The 19,048-nt window shown below is 40.4% G+C and overlaps 1 protein-coding gene across 2 annotated transcripts in view; it reads right to left on the reverse strand.

The window, feature by feature from the left end:
- Positions 1–1,141: 1,141 nt before the first annotated feature.
- Positions 1,142–19,048, reverse strand: part of PAPSS1 (3'-phosphoadenosine 5'-phosphosulfate synthase 1) — an 81,856-nt gene continuing 63,949 nt past the window's right edge. For both annotated transcript variants that reach the window (XM_054030121.1, XM_054030122.1), the window contains exons 11-12: positions 11,206–11,435; positions 1,142–1,830 (exon numbers count right to left, since the gene is read on the reverse strand). In XM_054030121.1, coding sequence (XP_053886096.1) covers positions 1,692–1,830; positions 11,206–11,435 — 369 coding nt within the window. In that variant the 3' untranslated portion in view covers positions 1,142–1,691. The remainder of the gene's footprint in view (positions 1,831–11,205; positions 11,436–19,048) is intronic.

The raw sequence follows: 19,048 nt of genomic DNA on the forward strand, positions 1-19,048 counted from the left end.
AGCTCTTATGCCTTTGTGTTTGCATCTCTACACCAACTATCTGTCAAAGTATTGTAATTCTATGACATTATAGCTAATGGAATTAGCAAACGCGACAACTGGAGGCCAAGCTCAAACTTTCATTGTAATCCCCATTTCAGCTGCTGCTAACATTAGCTCACCCAGATGTTACAACTGGAAACTTTGCATGTGCAACTTAAAGAAAGTGCTGAGCTAATTTTGTTCAAACTTCTCAAGTGTTGTAGATCTTGCAGAGATCTAAAAAAGAAAGCAAAGTTTTAAGAAAATTTGTACAGCAATGTTAGAGTGATGAGCTTTCACAACTTTCCCCCTCACTCAGACATTGGTTAGAAGCTGTTGATGTGCATAGGTGCAATCAGTGTTCCCTCTTTTCTCTTTGCGATAGCACTGCGCTCTCTGTAAATGGGGATAACTTGATGGAATCCCAATTGCTCAGTTTTATTTTATACTGAAAAAGACTTGAGAGCAAGAAAGTAAGTGTCTGTATTTCACTCTTCTGAGAATTTGCTTTTTGTAATTTTTGCAATAAATATTGTTTTGGATGTTGAATTAAACTAGTTAAAGATTTTTACTGGACCTTTGAAGTGTGTGTTGGCTTCATCATTTACATAAACTGAGACGTTCTAGGGAAAAAAAGGCTAGATTTTACTTTGCATCAAGAACTCTTGAAAAGATGGAAATAGGGAGTTCAAATGTTGGGCTAAATTCTCTCATGAGATGTGTTTATATTGCAATAGTAGTTAAGACTGGAATATTTTTTTGGTGAGAATGAACTCTGCCTAGGAACATATGCAGAAATATAAATAACTAGAAAAATTGATGCAGGATTTCCCACAATTTTTTTTTTAAAGTATTAGGGTCATGAGACAATAATTGGCACCAAATACTGGGAACACTTAAAATCCAACTAGATAAAATATTCACCCTAAGTACATATTACACCATTGGCAACAAGCAAATAAAAGAAATCCAACCACCACCCTAAACCTCTGGGATAAGCACTACATATAATTAATAATAAAGCCTATATTTTTCTCTATTCATGAGTTATGCATTTTCTCTCACTTTGCTGCTCCAATGCAGAAAAGAAGTACAAAATAAAATAATAAACTCCAAAATGTAATACAGAAAGCAAAAAAGTTTAATTGAGCTGCATAAAGAAGTTTTCTCTGAGATTACATATAACAAAAGCTTAAAGTTACAATGCTTCTGTGATCACTAGTTGACAGAAAAAGTATTGAGTTCAGTTTTAAAATATTTCATTTACTTCCATAGTTCTAATCATTACATTTATCCTGCAAATCATGAAATCAAAACTACCAGACTGCTTAAATAGTGTATGAAAAAAAATTGCATCAATATAACAGCCACAGAGTTCATAGGACAGAGGCATAAAAATAATATAAAAAGACAAGAGTTAAAAATCCTACTGCAAGAGTATTGACTGTAATAAAAGAGAAGACATTAAAACCAGCAGTTTGTTAGGTGCCAATACATAATAAAACCCATAAGACAGGCAACGAATGATGCTAAGTTCGGGAGAAAGAGTCTGTTTCCAGGGAAGAACTTCCTGACAGACACCACAACAAAGCAGCATGAACGGTGACTGTGTGGTCCCCTTCTTGTTAATAAATCAAGCGTCAAAGATTGATCTGCAGTTAATAAGAGGCCTAAGCCTTCTCCAAGGATTTGTAGTACTCTGTCAGCACAGTCCAGGCTTTGGGAGCCATGAAACCTTCAGGAGGGTTTTGTCCTTCCCGAGCCAACTTGCGCATGCGGGTTCCTGATATAAACTCAAAGTCTTCATGGCTAAAAATGTAAATAAAAAGAGAATGTAAATTTAAAAGATGGAAGTTATAGCTGAGACTGATCTTACCTCCTCCTTTTTTTGGTAATGACTTTATACTACTTTCATAAAACCCCACCTTGGAGTGTGATATTTGAGAACACAACTGTCGTTTCAGACATGCTGCTAATGAAGAATACCAGAAAATCCTGAAAATACATACACCCTATAGAATATACATATATATTCTTAAGATAAATAAGAGGTATGTGTGTATGTCCGCACATGCTCAAGATAGATAGTTTCATCCTGGTTCACCGCTTATCTTCCTACAGCTATAATTCCTAAAGATAAAATTCAGCAGGAGAGATGGAAAATTGAGAGCAATCAGGATTATCTATCATCATCTATCTACTCAAGATCAACATCCTTCAGCATTTTAAACACCAAAGAAGGCAATAGTAATCCAGTCAGAGTGGGTGACAAGAATGAAAAATCCCAAGAGTTCTAACCAGATAAACTACTTTCTCTTCATCAGAGTTAAACACAGTCAAAAACAAAGACACAATGTTAGAAAATCCACCAAGTGTTCCTAAGCAAAAGTGATTTATTGTTAAATTAAATACAGCAATTTTACTTACTTCATTTGTTCAATTTGCAACATGTATTTGTTACTCATTCTTCCCTGGTCTGTTTGAAATAAAAGCCAAATACTGACCTCACATGCATATGGTTCAGACTGAAACAAATGAGAACCAAGTGTGTGCATCAGAGGGCAGAGTTTAGCTTTAAGTGCTAAACCATGCTTAGTATGAGCTAGAGGTTAGCAAGGTATAGAAAGCATTCCACAGTCCCCTTTCACAATGCATACCATACAAGCTGTTAGCAGCACACCTTTATGATTTGAATTGTAGTCTGGTGCAGAACAGTAAAGCCTAGAATAATCTTCCTGCTCTCAGTAGTGTTGATGCCCAGATTGTGGAAACAAAGGAGAAATATATATATATATATATATATATATATATATATATATATATATATATATATATATATATATATATATATATATAAAAACATACTTCAACTACACAGAACATGTAACACACATCAGATAAGAAAACTTAACTGAACTATTTTTGTAAAGGGAGGGTACTGGAACGGAGAAAAGCTGTGCTCTGAATTAGACTGAAAAATAGGGAACATTCATCAAGTTTCTTCCCCAGCATAGATAGGACTCTGGTGTCTATCAACCTCTCAATAACTGTTTTGGAAAGAGTTTTGTCCTATCTACACAAGCAGCTGTTTTCTACAATAGTTTGCAGGAGGAGGCACCCAGGTTAATTTCCTAGTGTGAATAAGATAGTACAGAGTTTGCAGATTAAGTCAGCTATAGGGGAATGGACTCCCCACATTCTACTCTGTGGGGTGTTAATTCTGAAGCTTGCGCACAATTTATATGTCAAAACTTAGCTGTTTACAGGCAGGGAATGGGGTGGGAATTTGAACAGAGGCTCAAGTTCCCAGAAGGGATCAGAAGAGGGTACAGCCTTTGGACTTAAAGAGATTCACATATGCTATTTAAGTGCCTCTCAATAAATGCATGGTCTATTTGACCTCTTCCTGGTCCTGTTTGAATAACAGCATCCCTAAGAAGAAGCCAAATAGAGCACAGACCTGAAGACTTCAAGCAAGATATGTCAGATGGCTAAGAGCCTCTGATTAGAGAATTATAGGGAATATTATAAAGTATCTAGGGGTCCATGCTGCATTAAAAAGTTTTAATTTTTTAAGAAACTGGAATAAGTTTTAATATCTAAAAAAAGATTTACACAAATCTTCATAAAATTAAAATTTGGTTTGGTCAAGGAGTTATTCCTCCTCTTCCTCACTTTTCTTTTTTACTCCAGCAAACATTTTCTTTTATAATGCACGGCTTTTCTTAAAGCCAGTGGGTCAGTTTCTCAGCAGCCAGCATAAATAAGTTTAGCTAAACTGACAAATGAAACTATTCTGATTTAAACCTGCTACTGATCTCATCCAATAATGTTTGTTTAGTCCTTGCATAGGCTTTGGTTTGAAGTAGTATGTGTTGCTAAAAAGTTTTCCACTTTAAAACTGAAAATACTATAAAAGTAGCTTTAATTGTTCAACCATTCACGATTTGACATAACGATAAAGATCAGATCTTCATTGAGTATTAGCAATGGAGGATGTAACTAGCAAGAAAAGGAAGCCTTGTCCAATACCATTACTGAAACTATGATTCAATAAGACCCAGCATTCTTCTGAAATAACACATATTGGTAAAGGTAATTTGCTTCCAAATGAAAAGGTGCTACTTGAGAAAAACAAATCTCTTAAACAACGCAGATCAAGGAGGAGTGCTAAGGAGGACTCCTGGATGAGTTAGGAATTCGTGGGCTCATTACTCTGTAGAATGGGAAATTGGGCAGGAATAAAATGGGGTGAGGAAAGGGAGAGAAAGACACCATAAGAGGACTGTTGATGTTGGGTGGACACTTCAAGGGCACCTAAGTCTGATTTCAAAAAAGACTTAGGGTAGGTCTACACTACCCGGTAGTTCGGCGGCAAGCAAATCGAACTTCTGGGTTCGACTTATCGTGTCTTGTCTGGACGAGATAAATCAAACCCGGAAATGCTCGCCGTCGACTGCGGTACTCCAGCTCGGCGAGAGGAGTACCGCGAAGTCGACGGGGGAGCCTGCCTGCCGCGTCTGGACCGAGGTAGGTTCGAACTAAGGTACTTCGAACTTCAGCTACATTATTCACGTAGCTGAAGTTGCGTACCTTAGTTCGAATTGGGGGGTTAGTGTAGGCTTGCCCTAAGGCACTTAGAAACTTAAATATCATTTAAATTAAGGGAATTTAGGCTCAGGGCCGGCTCTAGGATTTTTGCCGCCCCAAGCAAAAACAATTTTGGCCGCCCCATTTTTTTCTTACCCCACCCCCGGCCCCGCCTCAACTCCGCCCCTTCCCCAAATCCCCAGCCCTGCCTCCTACCCCCAGGCTCTCAAGCCTAGGAGGGAGGGAGGGAGGGAGGGAGAGGGAGAAGCAGCGCGTACGCCGCGGCCACTCGGGGTCTCCCCATCCCTCCCAGGCTCCCAAACCTGGGAGGGAGGGGGAGATCCCGAGCGGCCGTGGCACGCGAATCAGCTGTTCCGCGCGCCGCAGCCGCTCGGGGTCTCCCCCTTCCTCCCAGGCTCTCAAACCTGGGAGGGAGGGGGAGATCCCGAGCGGCCACGGCGTGCAAAACAGCTGTTTCGCGCGCCGCGGCCGCTCAGGATCTCCCCCTCCCTCCCGGGTTTGAGAGCCTAAAAGGGAGGGCGAGCAGCGGCACGCGAGTGGCAGCAGCGGAGGTGAGTTAGGGCAGCCGGGGCACCTTTTTAGGGACGCCATGGCCCGCGCCAGAATGCCGCCCCTAAAAATGTGCCACCCCAAGCACCAGCTTGTTTTGCTGGTGCCTAGAGCCGGCCCTGTTTAAGCTCCTAAGTACTTAAATGAATTTTGAAAATAGGACTTAGGCACGTCTGAAAATTGTATCTATGGGATGGAATTAGCTTTGGCTGAGCCAAATTATATTACAATATATGCTCCCACAAGTTATTTAAAATTATTTTCCTGCCAGTTGTGTTTCAGACTGTAGCACTGATGTGATGGAGTACTTTTTACATTTTACAAGAGTAAAGGTTACCCACAGCCTTTTAGAAATGGCCAACAACAACAACAGAAGAGAGAGTGTGTCCTCAGTTTATTTCCTCCTTTGTCTGGTAACATTTAAACTATTTTTGTTTTGGGGAGCAGCTATATGGATTGGTTGGTACAGCAGGGAATTTCATGAAGGATCTGCACAAGGATTAACATCTCCACTTACATTTACAATTTGTGGAGCAACAGCAATTAAACACACATTCCAAAAAGACAAGAATAAATCAGCTATGAAAACTGTCAACATGGCGTGGGAAACAGAAAACTTGATCTTCAAAATATGCACCAGTGAGATGATGAAAGTTTCTCCAAAGCATACTGTACTGGAGCTCTGTTATACTGAAGCTGTAAAATCACTCCATGAGAGTGCTATGAAATATGTTTTGTGAGTGGGCATTGGAGTTTGGGGTATATTGCTCTATTAAACCCATAGCGGGGGTGGGGACGAGGGAGGGAGAAGAAAAAGCTCCATAGTATTCCTCATGCCTCCATTGTAGCTGAAAGGGCATTTGAAGGTCAACAATGCCCCAGATTTATAGCCTGATGTAAGCCTGAGACCCAAAAACAAGTACAGTCTGTTGCAGCTCAGTTCTAAAGAACTAGACAGTTGAATAAGGCGGAAATGGCAATAAGTCAATTAAAAAGACAAGATGGATAGAGAGAGAAAGAGCATTTTACATGTGGAAACCTATATTCTATTAGGATGCAAGCAGAGAACAATTTGGTGCTGTCCACTTGGTCTTCACATTACTCATGTTGTATATCAGTAACACAACAGGACTATACCAATAATCACTATATAAAAATCAAACAAAGTATGTGATAATTGACAAACCAGACAAAACAGATTAACAGTTCATTATTTCCTTTCATTTTTCAAGACCAAAGTTCTTATCACTCCAGTAAAATGGGCTTCTCTCGCTCTTTAAAGATTACACGTTTAACCATTCAAGAATTTTTTGTATTATAGTAGCACCAAGAGGCCCCAGCAGAGATCAGGGTCAATGTCGTGCCCTGCTATTAGCTTTATATACAAAAAATAGGAAGACAGTCACTAACCCAAATAACTTACAGTCCACATAGGCAAGACAAAGAGTAGGAGAAAGGAAATATTACCTCTGATTTGAGATGGGGAATTGAGGCACAGAAATTAAGGGACTTGGCCAAGGTCACATAGGAAGTCTGTGGCACAGTCAGGAACTGAACCCAACTCTCCAGAGTCTCAGTCTCTGTCTGGTGCCTTAACCTCCAGGAAAGTGTCTGCTCATAGCAGAATGATAGCAGGCTACTGAGAAAAGTGCAATGTTTAGTTTAAACAAACTGAAGTTTTCCCACACACTTTTAAAGTGTTTAACATTTTAAGTTTCCCATTTTACATTGGCAGCACCAAAAACCATTATCAGGGCCAGCAGAGCGGGATAAAGAAGCATCCTAGTTCATCAGCAGACCAGTTGAGAACAAAATAATCCTTGTATATGTAGATGCACTAGCTTCATGCACATTTTAGAGAGAGGACAAACAGCCTGCTCTGGTAGCTGTATTTATGGGCTTCCTATGGCTAAGAGGATCTCACAGAGTTCTCTGTCAAGACAGAATTATTAATTTTGCCAAAGATTGCTGTGGTTTCTTTCGATTGTTAAACAAATTTTCTTTCTTAATAGAGTTTCTTCTCAGCAGCAGTCTGTGGCTGAATTTTACAGAAAAGTCTTCTTGCAAAGACTTGAGAATCTGTCCTCTCCCAAACAATGAGTTATTTAGCTGCCAACTCCAGCCTTGCAAAGTTACACATGACTGAAGTAACTAACTGTGTAACAGCTGCCTTTTCATCGTTATCATCATAGTATATTTTTGGCTAGCAAGCAGATTTTGCACCCACCTAGTGCACTGTTATGATTACAACTCATTTGGAAGGTTTCTCCAAATATCTTGGTTGTATTAATGTTAACTGATTCAGTTATCAATGGGTAAGTTTGATAAAATTTTATGTTAAAGGTTAGGGGGTTAGCACAGGACCATAGTGTTGTACCATCTTGGTTTCTGCATGCAATAGTTCACTGAAGTAGAATGTACTCTTGTGGGGAAATTCTACAAAAGTTCAGCAAAAATGCTCAAGTTTTCCTGCAGAAAGGTAGATAAGATCAGCTATCCAGAAATGCAAAGAAATGGTAACACAGCATGCTAGACAATTCTGCTTTGATCATTTGACAAAAGGAAAAGCACAGAACCCATTTAAGTCGGTTTTCCCTCTGCAATGCCAAGCTCTGAGACCCAGGTGGCTGGCTTGCATTCTCTTTGTAAAAGGATTTAAAACTCAGCTTCCTAAGCACCTCTTTTTCTGAGAGTACTTCACCATACAAACATTTCTCCATCAGATGAAATGGGAGTTCTGCTGTCACATTTCAGTTTTGCTGTCTGTTCCTGGTTCCCTTTCACTACAACTAAAGAAAACATTTTTCAGTTGCTTAATTCTCTAGTTCCTAGCCCCACATTTGTAGTTTTTACTCTTTACATTACCCTTTCCATGAACACTTCTCTTGACTTGCCCAATGTTTGGTTGGCTATAGTACTCAATATTAATTGCTACTGTATCTACTGCAAGGACCCTTAAATAGTACGTTAATCTACTGGCCATGCCTGCATATTTATTCAATGCACTAGCAGTGACAGTACCTTATCAGTATAATATATGGATAGTCTCCCCATGCACTATCCCATGTTACCAGTGGGTAGACTCAATGATTTAACTTTCTTGCCATTGCTAACATTGCTGATTTAGGACCACATATACATGATATCACTATACTCTGACATCTTCAAGTAACAATATATTTACGTCATTAGTTTGACATTACTAAAAAAGCTTGTAGTTTATTTTATACAAATACAGAAACATTTAGGTGCTGTTAGTAACTTTTCAATATTAAGTAATTCTACTGCTCTCAGTTATTATAAACAGCACCAGTCCAAACTATGTACGTAATCCCTGTCTCTAATCCCATGTTAGCTTTTAAAATTAAGCCTTTTAAAAAAATAAACAGGGGTAAAATTTACAAGAGGGACTAAGTCCCATGTTCAAAAATCACTTAGACACTTAGGGCTTGGCTACACTTGCGAGTTACAGCGCAATAAAGGAGCCCCGGGTGCCGTAGCTCACTCCCCGTCCACACTGGCAAGGCACATAGAGCGCTCTGACTCCACGGCTACAAAGCTGGTGGTACTCCACTTCGGCGAGAGGAATAACATTTGCTGCGCCTTGGCTACAATGCACGGGCATCAGTGTGAACAAGGTGTTGGGTTACTGCACTCTGATCGGCCTCTGGAAACGTCTCATAATCCCCTTAAGTCAAGTAGCCACTCTTGTCATTGTTTTGAACTCCTGTAGGAATGCGTGGAATGGGGTGTGTGTGGGTGTGTGTGTGTGTGAGAGAGGGGGGGGGACGCGGGGGGGAATGGGGGGTCTGCTGCTGTCTGAACTTACAAGACAACATGCTGACATGCTCTCAGCCCCCCAAAACCCCACTCTCTCTCCCCCCACATACACACAACACACTCCCTGTCACACTCCACCCCACCCCCATTTGAAAAGCACGTTGCAGTCACTTGCATGCTGGGACAGCTGCCCATAATGCACCGCTCCCAATACTGCTGCAAGTGCCGCAAATGTGGCCACACCAGTGCGCTTGTAGCTGTCAGTGTGGACAGATTGCAGCACTTTCCCTATTGCACTCTCCGAAGGCGGGTTTAGCCCACAGCGCTCTACATCTGCAAGTGTAGCCATGCCCTAAGGCCTCTAAGTATAAACACTTACTACAGCGACCGAAGGGGTTCTTTCATCCACTTCTCTGAGAGCCGGTAGGTAGGTCGATGGAAGCATTCTTCCGTCAACCTAAAGTTGTCTACATTGGGGCTTAAACTGGTTTAATTACATTGCACAGGGCATGACATTTTCCCCAGCACTGAGCGATGTAAATAAGCATGCCTAACTCTGCAGCATAGACCAGCCCTTTGTTTCACTGCAAGTCAATGGGACTTGGGCGCCTTAGCACCAACAGCACTTTTGAAAATTACTCTAGCTCAGTAGACACCCAAAACTACTTAACCATCCCAAATTGTTAGTTAAGCATCATACAGGGCCCAGGTACAACATGGTTATATGGACTGTCCAAATGCCTGCATAATTTCCCTCTGTAAATTTGCCATATAATCCTTGTCGGCATTGCACAAGTACTCTCCCTGCTGTGAGGCTGAACATAGCAGATCTGTCCACCTTTTCCTCTTCCCCACCCCCAAGTCAGCCAGCTAGCGTGATGGGGATGGGAACGCCTGCTCAGCTCTGCAAGCCATGGTCCTATGGAAAGGCCATGGTCCTATGGAGTTATTTAGCTCCAGAAAAAACACAGCTTCAGTCACTTTCAGTCTTGCAGAGTTTAGGAGTTCTTCAGAATATCATCTTAAATCCTCCCTACTTCCATCTGCCCATACTCCTCTAGTAATAAAAAACAAACAAACAAAAAAACATTTAACCTCTCTCTTGTCTTAGCAATTGCCTGGGGTTGCAAGCACTAGCCTCAAACAAATGGTAGGAGAAAAAAAAGCACTGGCTCTCTTATGGCCATCTCCTGATGGCCCTCATCACCATGGGATCTGGATGCCTCAAATCACCAATTGATTTTATCTTCACAATATACCCCTGGAAGGTAGGGAAGTATTATTCCAATTTTACAGAAGGGGAGCTGAGGCATGAGGTAGATTGAGTGACTTGCCCAAGGTCACACAGGAAATTCGTGGATGAGCTGGTAATTGAACTCAGGTTCTTGAGTCCCAGTCTACTGCCCTATTCACTAGACCACCCTTCCTACTCTATAGAAAAATCCTGAGGGAGGGATCCTGCAACTTCAGCAATATGTGCATGGTGGTCATATGTGCAGGTCCTGCAACACAGCCACATTTTTTCTACTCCCTGAACTGGAAGGCAACAAGAATTAGGGATGTGTGTGTGTGTACACAGAAAAAAAAGTTAGAACCACTCATAGACCAGGTCAGTATCCAGAAGGGACAGGAAGCTCTCACAGAGGCTAGCCACTGGGGGGAAAGAAGCAATGCTACACAACACCCTTCAGCAGGCCACGTGATCAGGGCAAGCAAACTGCCTGTATAATTGAGACCTGATACACCACATAGCATACAGATGTAGTATAGGGTAGATGTACACTATAGACATAATGTACCTAATTTATGCTGTCTTTTTAGAAAGACATCTACTCTTACAGCTTGTGGTGATATCAACTATTATCAAATGAAAGCAGCTGTGTTTTAAACTCCTGAAGAAAGTGGGTTAAAATTAAATGGCAAATGATCTCCACCTACAGTGGCACTGCACTGGTAGGCACCACAGTAATATATACAGAAACTGGTTTTGGACACACACAGTGAAGAACAACCTCAAAAGAGGTAGCGGTTAAAATAATTTCTTCTATACAAAGATTATAAAACAAGTTAAGAACTGTGAACTAAGTGTTCCCAAACCAAGCTGTCTTATCTCTGAGAAGCTTCTGTTTAATCAAAAACTAGGTAATAAATGCTGAAAGACTTAGCAAAAAAAAAAAAAAAAAATACAACCCAAACCTCACACATTACTCAGAACGCTTTAGTTTTAAAATTAAAACAACTTACTGTTCAGAGTCATAATAATCCATGCCCTTCTTTTTCTTATTGTAAGCTGCAACTCTGAAGGGTACAATTTCCAATGTTTTGAGGCCTGGTGCCATAGTCAGCACTTTTGCACCATGGGTTGGTTCATAGAGATCTTTCCCAGTCTCAGGATGTGGCATGCCTGCTGGATCCCGTCCCACGATGTAGAAGTTAGCTCCTGCTACCATCCGTGACCTGCAATGCCATTGAACCTGGAACACAATTTGGGAAAAATAAATGAGCAGGAGACAAAGAGCAGCTGTGGGGAGGCAAGGGGGATGATCAACAATGCTATCGCTACTGCTGAACTATCACTATTGCCTATGATGTAGAACTATGCTCTGGCGTCTCATGCGTCCCAAGAAAATAAATAAAATGTGTATCACTTCATATATTTTTGTTGTTATTCTATAGTAAAAATATAAAACAAGAGTTCGCATGAAAGCAATATTACATCTCAGTTTGCTAAGCAGTTCTCAAGCCATAAATCAGTGAGGGTTCAACAGAGCACTTGCTATTAGGTTCATGAAGACCTGACTGGTCTCAGTGCAGGTTTTCCATTTCCAGCTGATAAGTTTCATTAAAAGACAGTCAGGCTACAATGAATACTTCCCTCTTACTTTTCCACGTAACCAATTCCTGTAGTTGCCCTAGGGATGTCATGTTAAGAATCAGGGAGAAGCTTCTGTAGGAGATTAATAGGACTACACAGCTTGGAAAGAATATGTTGACATGACAGATGAATGGAATGAATAATGAATTGAATGGTCAGCTGGGACCTCTAAATTTAAAGGAACTAAATTAAAAAAAAAATCTATAAGGGCAAATGCTAAGTAATATAATTAGCCTATGCAACTCCCTTGTGTAGGATAGCGTGGAAGTAAATAGCTCAATCAGATTCAAAACAGATTAGCTATTCACGTGCATAAGAGTATCTGTAGTTGTACTAACAACAATGAATTTAAAGGGTTGTCATGTTTCAGCCTTCTAACATAAGCTTATCAGCTAGGGAAGAAAGTTTACCCTTGAGGTGAAAAACTGCAGTGTTCATGTAGATATATTTCAGAGATTTTTTACACCTTCCTCTGAAACATGTGGTATTGCCCACTATAAAAGACAAGAGACTACAACAGAGAGACCTAATGTGTAAATCACTACGTTTTTAATGTTTAACAGCGGTGTCAAAATTAACCTGCCTGTAGAGAGCAATGCAGAAGTGCTGTTCGGATAAGCCTACAAAAATCAAGAAATGTAACTGAACTAACGTGCCATGTCAGAAGAGTGTCTCACACCCTTCAAACAGTGAATGACCATAGGCAGGTAGCCTCGATTGATAATACAGAAATGACTTCCACATCCTAATCTAAACAAACACACAAACACAAGTTTTTCCTCAAATATTTAAACATGTAAATACAAGCCTTCATCTAGACCTAGCCTAAAATTAAATAATTTATCTGCATCATTTTTATATGTATTGCCCATAAGTGGTGCTTCAGCTCTAGGCAATCCAAGGACATCTAAGATTGCCTTGAGTCTTTTATACATTTAAAATACAGTAATTTAGCATAGTGTTTGGAACACTGATCTGAGACACAAGGGAGCACACATCCTGGAGTATTCTTGTGGGTAATAAAATACTAAAATAAATTATAGCAATAGTTTAGGCCCAAGCACACACTATTTCCCCATTCCATAGTATTACAATTTCTAGGAGCAATCCTCAATATTCCCCCCCAAAATTTAAAAGTTAATCTGATGGACTAAAATGCACTTCCTTAAAAGATTATGCATTCTCTCACAATGTTGCTTTTCAACAGCAAAATTCGGAAATGCATATTTAAAAGTGCACCAGTGTTCAATTAACTCTGCTTCGTATTTGGTACTAAAAAGGAAAAAAAAAAAAAAAAAAAAGGTTCATGAGTTGAATATACAGTGTCCCAACAAAATGTTAAAAAGCAGGTAAGGTTGCTCAACTGCATATTTCACCAATACAACAATAAAGAAAAAAAAGGAAATAAAAAGCCACCACAAGAAATCCCTAACACAATGCTCACCCATCCACTACAGTTTTGCCATACGTATATTACCTCACCCAGATACACCCACCATAATAAACGTCTTTCCTCTTCATCTCTGCATAAAATGTGCAACATTTATCTCCAACCATAAATGCCAATTATTGAAAAAACAGTTATGCATAAAACACCACATCACTTAACAGAGACAAACAATAATTTTCCATATTAATACACTACAACCTATTGTTACTTAAAAAACCTCCCTTTATTAACAATCACCCAATACAACACAATGAAACAAACCATTAAATAAAATCTACAGGATTCACACATTAACCATCTACTTCAATACATCAATTCAACACTCCAACCAGTAAGAAGGAGGCTATTTCTAACCACACAGTTGGGGTAAACGTTGCACTGTTTTGAACGGAAGTAGGGAACTCGTAGTGCACAGATAGCTCGAGCACTCTGCACCCCAGGCACTCCTGCTTTGTCTCTCAGCGAACCAAGCAAGAGTGGAGGTGGCTAAGAGCTCCTCTGATGAGATTCTGGGCTCCCTGCTCCCAACACCTCTGCATATCACTGCTAAAACCAAAGCTCCCCAAAGCCTCTCTCACTCAGAAATCCCGCTCAGGTGTTTTTGAAAATCCCACTAGGTGCCTATCTGCATCTCTCAGCACCTAAATACCTTTGGAAATTGGGTCCTTAGGCACTTTTGAAAATCCCACCTGCAAATCCTAATAGATTCTATATTAATTTTTTTTGGGGGGGAGAGAGGGGGTCAGCTGAGGTGGGGAAAAGGGTTGTTCGTTTGTGTTTAACACAGTTGGGAAGAAAAATTAAGCAATCTTTAATTTTTTTGTTATCCTTTTTGGGAACACTTAGTAGTTTCTCTGAACATGCTTTATTTTTGGGTAATTTACTGGCCTATAGCATAATGACAGTTTAATACAAAGGAAGTCTTTCCATCAATGAAATGTGATCTGGCTCCACATTTCCATTTTTAAATGAAATACATTCCTCCTCTAAAAGACATGCAGCCCAGTAATTCGCTGCCAAAAATCCCATCAGAGCAATAAAAAAATTACATATATAAACATTTTAATTGCAAGCATTACTATAAGTTAATCAGTACTATGAAATAAACATTTACCCACTTTCAGCAGTTTTACTTCTGCCAAACTGAAGACAAACTAAAAACAACTCTCCATCTGTGTTTCCCTGGCCTTCCAAACTGCACTGGGTGGCCATAGTAGATCAGGAGGCATCTGGCATCTTGAAGACAGTTTGATCAATTAGCAAGTTCTGCAAGATGGCAAGAGACTAAAGAGACTGCTGGAAGGCAGAGTGCCAAAGGACTGCATATTCCCCACTGTCCTTTTCTTTTATCATAAGGAGTTTTCACAGTAGAATAAGTCAGCAAATGACAAGAATTGAGCAATTAAATAGAAAAATTTTAACTTCTGATGAATGACTTTTAGGTCATAATCAAAGTTACACTGGAATGAGTGATTTCTTACTTGATAATTTTCTGTTAACAGCTTCTCTCCTCATGCATCACTACTGGGTTAATACCATTTACCTAAGAAATTTGGAGGCAATCCAATGTTGCTGTAGGCTCCAGCACTAAGCCCCCACCCTGCAGCTCAGGCCACCAGAAGAGTTCTTCCAAAACTGTAAAAATCCTCCAGCAACGGATTAGCATTAAAATAACAACTTGATTCATATATAATAACCTTAAAGCAATTAAGTGTTCAAGTCTTCTTTAGAGAAAAATTCCAATTTGTTACAAATTTCATTCTAGTCATTTACCAGACCACCAGGGTAGGTTGAATAAGGAGAGAATCTGCTAACAAAGAGAATTACCAGGTCACAAATTTCTCATTCTGTCACACAACTTTTCTCCTCTTTCATTACTAATAGAAAGTAGTGTACCACAGAACCAGGGAGTGAAAAGATAAGCAGAGTTTTAATTACTGTAATAGAATTACAGGCAGAAACAGACATTCCCCCCATATACTGCAAGAAATTTGTAATTTAAAGGAATTATTTGGGAACCAACCCAGCAGTACCTCCTATGAGTAGATACCTCTGCAGAGGAATGGAAACCTACTTTGCAAATCTTCCTCAGATGAGGCTTCCCGCAAGGCCCACTAGGAACACTGTAGAGGGAGCTGTGAATCTTTCTTCATAAATAGTTTTTCGGATGCCTAGCATTCCAACTGGTGCAGGATTTTAACATCTTGCATGCAGCAACTTTGAAGACCCAGGCTGTGCCATTATGGATAGAATGAAATAAAAGTGGTACAACTGGCATGTGTACTTCTTGAGATACATGCATGCTTGAAATAGATCTTTACAGCTCTAGGATGACCAAAGAGGTGCTAAGGATTAGAACAAGATGATGCGAGAATTATTTCCCACTAACTGTGGGCTAGCGGAGGAGGAGAACTTCAGTTTTCCCACTTCCTCTAGTCTGCACCTTTTATGTGAATTATCATGAAAAAAAGCAGATTCTTCTATTTCCAGAACACTCCCTCCGTTGCCACAGAGAGGGTTTGACCTTTGGTTACTCCTTGGTTTTGTAAGAGGCAAACACTCATGCTTCAATCATAAGCAAACCAACCTCTAACGAAAAGAGAAAGGAAACTTCCCCTCTGAGCCCCATAACTGCCCACTACACGGTTTCTTGTACACTCCTCTGAAGTAAATGCTACTGGCCACGGTCCCAGATATGACAATGGACTTGACGGACCACTGTCTGAATCCGTGCAGCCGTGGCTGTATGCTTTTGTTCAGACACACCACTGACACAGCTGTCAATGTGAACTCAAAGGATGTGTACTCTAAGATTCTGGAAGTTTGTTTTTCAAGTATGCCGTTCTGCCTACAAGGCTTGCTTCTGCAATAAGTCTAAAAGAAAAACTGGCCTGCCTCTCAGCATATGGTTTGTATTTACCCTCCCACAAAGGGACATTCAGATGTGATCTATCCAGTGAGTTGTTCCATGTCCTCAGAAAAAATTCCTGGGGATGAAGCTGATACATGGCACCAGCAATCCTAGCTGCTGGAGATAACTGGCTACGAATGGCCACTGCCAGGAAGTGGTTGATAGTATGAAGTTTTGGATCTTTGCACACCTTTACCACAATGGTAAAATTATGTCCATAGCAATGTCCGTTTTGACTTCTGGGTGAATAATTCTCTGCATCCGACTTTTAAAAGTCTTGATTTTGAACATCTGATAGGTATGAATCCTTTCCAGCACCGTGAAAGTGTGTCTGGGAGGAAAAAAAGCCCCAGCAAACACATCCCTCAGGATGGGAAGTCAGACAAAGGGTTTAAACCATTAACAGTATGAATTATTGCATTATGAAGGGGGTTTTGCTTTTGCCTTTTTTGAAAGGCAGTCTCTGGAGTTCACAACTTACCCCTCAGCAGGCTGTCCTCAACCCTGCCCACACACCTGTCTGAGTCAAAGCCCCATATCCTGGCAGGGTGAGGGTGGGTGGTTTACAGCTGCTGGGCACAATTTGCCTTCCCAAACCTGTACCCTAGCAAAGTGAGGGTCTATGGTTTATGGTAGCAGGGCAGCTCGCCCCCTGAGGGTCCCGAAAAGCTGCCTACAGCACATCTTGGACTTGGCTCAGTGGTTGCAAGGCTGCTCTGCTGCTGGGGCGGGGGGGGGGGAGAGAAGAAAAGGGGAGGGTGGGTAGGGAGAAGGGAAGGGGGGGGTGAGTAACACAAAAGGTGCTGTACCAGAGAAGCTGAAATAAAGTCACTACTGCACAAAAACAAATACAACTCAAAGTTAAGACAAAACGGTCAGGAGAAACGGAACCACTATTTTGTTACACCACTGGATGCAGAAGATCTGGTGGCCTGAGCTGAAGAGCAAGGCTTAGTCCTGGAGACTCCAGCAGTAATACTGGACCACATCTAATTCCACAGGTAACATTACCCATTAGTGATGAAGAAGGAGAGTAGCTCTGCAGCAGAAAGGAGATGAAATCTCAATTTTTCAGGGTTGAAGACAGATTAGCTATTAAGGATTAGGATGAGACTTTCATGGGGCCAGATTACCCTATATCAACCTATCAAGCAGCTGCTTGCAGCTTTCTGGTGCCATCCACTGATGGAGATAGGATACTGAACTAGACAGACGTTGGTCTGATCCCGTACGGCTATTCCTGTGTAAAAGAGCAGTTCTCACCAAGAACTACTTCAAGATATACAGAAGAGCCCAAACTGACAAACACAGGCAAGGAATGAAATTTTTTCCATTTGGAATGCAAGTGGTCTATACTGGAATTGGAAAAGGTTCAGAAAAGGGCAACAAAAATTATTAGGGGGTATTGAACAGCTTCCGTAAGAGGAGAGATTAATAAAACTGGGACTTTTCAGTTTGGAAAAGAGATGACTAAGGTGGAATATGATTGAGGTCTATAAAATCATGACAGGGGTAGAGAAAGTAGATAAGAAAGTGTTGTTTACTACTTCTCATAACACAAGAACTAGAGGTCACCAAACAAAATTAATAGGCAGCAGGTTTAAAACAACAAAAGGAAGTCTTTCTTCACACAACGCACAGTCAACTGGAACTCTTTGCTAGAGGATGTTGTGAAGGCCAAGACTATAAGAGGATTCAAAAAGGAGCTAGATAAATTCATGGAGGACAGGTCCATCAATGGTTATTAGCCACAATAAGTAGGGATGGTGTCCCTAGTCTTGGTTTGCCAGAAGCTGGGAGTGAGCGACAGGGGATGGATCACTTGATGATTACCTGCTCTGTTCATTCCCTCTGGGGCAGCTGGCATTGGCCACTGTTGGAAGACAGGATACTGGACTAGATGGACCATTGGTCTGACCCATTATGGCCATTCTTATAAAGATCCAGAAGATGTAGGGACACCATTTCTGAAGTGTTCAGTACTCAAAATTGAGGCTATTTGTTCTACGAGCTCAGCACCTATTTAGGTACCTCAATGAAGTAGCAAGATTTTCAAGAGTGTTCAGTACCCAGCAGCTCCCATTAGTCTCAACAGATGCTGAGCACAAATGAAAAATCAGTCCACTTTGTTTAGGTGTTTAAACAGGAGCTATTGCATGCTGAGCTCTTTTGAAAATCTGTCCCTTAGAGTCTTAGAAGATGGGTATTCCCCATGTCATATACACTAGGAATACTGTACCTTTGTCTATTTCCAAAGTCACTGCTATTTCTATTAGCAATATATTCAGGCAGACTAGGTTGTCGAGAGAAAGATTCAGGAACTTAAAAGAATAGAACTTTACTACAATTACTTCACCTACATCAAGAGAAATAGTTTTAAAACTGCAAATCTTAACAGCTAGAAAATGTGAAAGTTACAGTTCCCACAGCAATTTTAAACACAGCCATATTGCATCTGTGCACTATTTCTGATTACTTGTTAGACTGAATATATCCAGAATGAAAAAGGGAGGAAACAACACTTATTAGAAACATTACCATTACATTTCCTGAGTTTTTGTTAAAATTTCAATCTTAAAGCAGCATTGACATATTAAAACGTATTTCGGGGTTTGTTTGTTTTTAATATGCACTTATATACACTCACACATATTAAAAACTGAGACATATCAACTTTTTTTCCCTACATTACTTTTTGTAAAGTTCATAGTTATAAGTGCTTCACTCATTCCAACAGCTCAACTTTGCCACATTTTTTCCCCTATAACTAAGCTATTTATTGAAGGCAGAAATTTTTTTCTTTAAAAAGCAAATTCTGTGTATAGACTATGCCACATTAAACAGAACTGAC

This window comes from Malaclemys terrapin, chromosome 5 (genome assembly GCF_027887155.1).
Source record: "Malaclemys terrapin pileata isolate rMalTer1 chromosome 5, rMalTer1.hap1, whole genome shotgun sequence".
NCBI classification, from domain to species: domain Eukaryota; kingdom Metazoa; phylum Chordata; order Testudines; family Emydidae; genus Malaclemys; species Malaclemys terrapin.